Genomic DNA, 4460 nt, shown 5'->3' on the forward strand with positions numbered 1-4460 from the left:
CCAGAGAATGGCTCGGGAGAGCAAAAGCAGAAGCCACGTGTTTTTTGACTTAGTCTCAATGTCACTGTCATTGCTGCAACATCCCGGTGGTCACAGAGGTCATCTCTGTCCTGTGTGGGAATTGACTCCACGTGGGCGTGACTCACCCAAGGGGAGAATCCTGGGAGCTGTTTGGAGGCTGACCAGCACCCTCCTCTTAAACACTTAGTTCCTTTCCATTGTCTACAGAATAAAACGCCTTAGCCGGCCTCTCTCCTCCCAAACACCGGAGCAGAATGCGGCTGGACTTGGCCCCACAGTCCCATTTATTTCTATCTTTGCTCACAAAGAGCGCCCTTCCTGGAAGGTCTGTCCCTGAATCTCACCCACTCTTCAAGGTCCAACCTTTTCCATGAATTCTTCCCAAGAGGAAGTCACTGTCCTCAAAGCTTACACTTAGCACTTTCTATTATGCGTTAACTATAGACCTACTATATATTACTTTCTATTACATGTATATTATGTGTGAATTACTCGAATTTGTCTATAAATCTCAACTTCTCTGCCAGGCTGAAATTCCCTTCATAGCAGAGATACACCCCGAGTATCAAACGCCAGACCTCAGGCCCTGCAGGGACTCAGTCAACATTTCTGGTTTATCAATGAGTTCCTGTACGCCGGCTCTGGGTTGAGCACTATAGAAGGATATTAAAAAGTATGAAATATGGTCTATATTTAAGTTCCTTGACCTTCCGCATTAACTAGAACCTCCAAAACAATATTGAATCCTGGGTGATAAAAGCAGGCAATCCCATTCACGTTCTCGATTTTAATGAAACTGATTTCAGTATTTTACTCTTAAAAATCATGTATGCGATTGTGTTTTCACAGGCTATTCTTGCTTAAATGCTTTCCTCATGATATTCTTTACTTGGAATTTTTAAAGAAACGATTGCTGAATTTTTATCAAATACCTTTCTGGCATCTTGATTTAGTGATGTAATGAATTATATGTATAGATTTTCTGTGTTTAATCTTCCTTGTATTCTCGGAATGAGCCCAGTTTGCTCATGGCTGTCACAGGCTCGCTTACCTCAGAGCCTAGGGATGAGCTAGGCGACCAATCACAGATCATCCAGTCAGTTCCGAGTTAAGAATCTGGTCAGTGTTCTCGGTACCTGCCTCGCCCCAAGCCAGCACGTCAGCAAGCCCTTGGGGCTCCGTGCTGAGAATATTATATTAGAAAAATCAAAAGAAAATCAGTCAAATGTACATAACACAAAGTTTACTATTTTAACCGTTTTTAAGTGTACAATTCAGTGGCATTAAGTTCCCTTACCATGTTGTGTAACCATCACAACTATCCACTTAAACACTTTTTCTTCACTCCAGAGAAACTGCCCAGAATAGACGGTAACCTTCCATGCCGCCCCCCGCCCCTCGCCCCCCGCGCCCCACGGCTTCCTCCTGGCAGCTGCTCTGCCCACAGTCTTTCCTCCACGCAGGAGCCGGAGTCATCTTTTTAAGAAATAAATCTGATCTTGTTCAGCTCACCTCTTAAAACGCTCTCGTGATTCCTCCTATAGCTTTGGATTTTATTGCCCGTCTTCATTCCAGCCCACAGCTCCCGCCCTGCCTGGGGCTGCCCTCCTGCTGCCTCCTCTGACTGTCCCCTGCCCTCTCTCCCTCCCTCCACCTGCTGCTCTCCTGTCTCTTGGCTGAACCTGAGCCGCCAGGCTCTCCTGCCTCCGGGCCTTTGCACTTGCTGTTCCCACTTCTTGGGATCCTCTTCCCAAGGATCTTCCCATGGACGTTTGTCTCTAGTCCTTTCGGTCTCAGTATGGCTCTCGTGTCCTTGGCGAGGCCTCCCCGCTTCCACAAAAATCGGACACGATCCGGCATCACCTCGTTTTCTGTTGACTGTCTGTCTCTCCTCAGTGAGCCGGAAGCTCCCGAGGGCAAGAACTTTCCAGCATCACTGCCCTAGTCCCGGCCCTTAGAAGGGGGCGGGCATGGGGTGGCCCTCGGCGGGCGGGGGATGTGTGTGTTGAGTGAATGAGTTTGAGATGTGCTTCTTCATTCCCGTTACTGGTGCATCTTAACCCGCTGTCACTTAGATGTACGCACACCATTCGTTACCGGGAACTTTCTTTATTTCCCTGTAGCTACGAAGGGGAAAAAGTCCGCGGACTCTACGAGGGAGAAGGCTTTGCCGTCTTCCAAGGAGGCTGTACCTACCAAGTGAGCTCGGCGTTCGGGGAGTGGGCGGGGAGGAAGGTGTGGGGTGACCGTTTTAGGTTTGTGTCTTCAGAAAGGTCCGCTGAGTCTTCGAAAGAAATTAGAAGTACTTAATGCCGACTTTGTTTTGAACCGATTATATATTTTGAGTTAAAAACATGGCTCAGTACAACCGAAGTAGTCATTTTAGATTTTTTTTCTTTCCTGATTTTATTGCGCAAACCACACTAAGGACACTGCGGTAAATAACGAAGAGTAAAATCCCAGTATCATCAGCCTTTTGCCGTAAATGTTTTCGATTTGCTATGTTCCTTGTAGTCCCTGAACGGAGGTATCAGAGTATTTTCACACGGGCATATCCATTTTGTAGATAGCATCGTCTTGGATCTTTTTCCAAGAATTTTTCCTTCTCTGTATTGCCACGTGGTTTCATAACTTAAATTGTTTTATTGTGGTAAAATGGATATAACATCAAACTTACCACTTGGACCATTTGCAAGCGCCCAGTTTGGTGGCGGTGAGCGCCCTTACCATGCTGTGCAGCCGTCCCCACCGTCCCTCCCCAGGCCTTCTGCATCGTCCCGAGCTCATTCCAGACCCATCCAAAGCCAGCGCCCCATTCCCGCCTCCGTCATTTTAAACGGTGCATATAGTGTTCTGATTCACTATTCCCAACTGTCGTGGGATACTTTGGGGGTGTTTTCGTTTTTTGCCTTTGTTAATAATGGATTCCTTCAGATCATCAAAGCGATACGTGATTATCACAGAACGCCTCTCTGTGGTTGAGGCCGTGGCATGGGTTTTAGTACCCATTTTTTGCCCCTTTAACATACAACACGTTCATTTTCCCGTGTCACAAAAACTGCAAAAAACATGGACGCGGACTGGATTTACAGCCCACGTCTAGCAACCGCACAGGACTGCCCGGTGTCGGGTTTAGGGAGCTGGGCTTTTCTAACTCCTCCTCAGATCCTTTTTAGAACGGGGTGACGCCGGTGCGGTGCCAGCTCCAGAGAGGGCTCTGCTGCCGTCGCTGAATGAGTAGACAAGCATGTCGCACAGATGGAAGGGGAAGGGGGGCTGACCCCACGGGTGGCCTGGTGTTTTACACGTTGTCTTGTGAAACTGGCGATGGCTCCTAAGGGTTTGTTGTTCTGTTTTGAAGGGCATGTTTTCAGAAGGACTCATGCATGGACAAGGGACTTACATTTGGGCCGATGGATTGAAGTATGAGGTAAAGCGTGTCATACGTCATAGTTCTGAACTGTCATTGTGAGACTTAATGGTCAGGTCCCCACAACTAAACATACGACTTTATAAAAGTAATTCAGCACAGAGGTTAAAGCCACAGAACTAAAGAACATATGCGAAAAGTAACTCGCTACTACCTGGGGCCCTCTGGTGTTGTCATCTGTACGTTCTAGAGGGTTCTGTGCATGTGCTTGGCCTCGCCTGCTTTTTACAGACACAAATAGTTTACTATACATTCTCTTCTGTACCTTCATTTTGCAGAGATCACCCCATATCCATTCCTCCCGACCTCCCTCTTTTTACTGTCTGCTTGTGTTTCATTATGGGGAATCCATCTTGCTGGCTGAGGGGAATACGTATTTTTAAATTGGCTGCTAGAACCAAGCTGCCCCCCAAGAAAGGGCCCCAGCTTCAGCTCCCACCCACAGTGTGAGCGCCTGAACCACTATTCTAGGAATCACAGTTGCGAAGCTGCCGCCCCTGGGGGTGTCTGTAAGTGGTAGTGAAGCTGTTTAAAGCACACGTTCAAATAACAGCCAGGTGAGGGAAACCGAGGCAGGTTTGGGACACGTGGGCAGCAAACTGGAGCCGGACAGGGGGAGCAGAGAGGTCGACTCTTGCCATCACGGAGGGGAGGGGAGGGGACCGCCAAGGCCCTGGGGACCCCGAGGGTTGGGCCCCAACAGTTTGGGGCCAGACTTTCTTGGGGAGCCCCCTCCCCCACAGCCCTGCTGGTCTCGCAGGCACAGGCCCCTCACAGCGGTGGTCAGGAGGCGTCTCCCGGGAGGCCAGCTGGCCTCGTGGGCGGGCGGGCCCTGCCACACCGTCCTCTCTCCTCTGCTGACTGGCCGCCTCGGGCGAGTTCACTTCTGGAGGAGAACTGGGTGGCTCTGGGTCGTGAGGCGTTGAGCTTTGGGGGCCCCATGCGCCCTGGGCTTCAGCACAGCGGATTTTCTGGAAGGTGCCCGGGGGGCAGGCCACTGACTGACATG

The 4460-nt window shown here is 49.7% G+C and overlaps 1 protein-coding gene across 1 annotated transcript in view; it reads left to right on the forward strand.

Moving 5' to 3' along the window:
• The first annotated feature begins 1819 nt into the window (after positions 1 to 1819).
• LOC105294626 (radial spoke head 10 homolog B) overlaps positions 1820 to 4460 on the forward strand; it is a 32093-nt gene continuing 29452 nt past the window's right edge. The window contains exons 1-3 of the mRNA XM_023532772.1: positions 1820 to 1965; positions 2145 to 2220; positions 3383 to 3451. Of these exons, the coding sequence (XP_023388540.1) occupies positions 1820 to 1965; positions 2145 to 2220; positions 3383 to 3451 (291 nt within the window). The remainder of the gene's footprint in view (positions 1966 to 2144; positions 2221 to 3382; positions 3452 to 4460) is intronic.

This window comes from Pteropus vampyrus, unplaced genomic scaffold, assembly GCF_000151845.1.
Source record: "Pteropus vampyrus isolate Shadow unplaced genomic scaffold, Pvam_2.0 Scaffold90, whole genome shotgun sequence".
NCBI classification, from domain to species: Eukaryota; Metazoa; Chordata; class Mammalia; order Chiroptera; family Pteropodidae; genus Pteropus; species Pteropus vampyrus.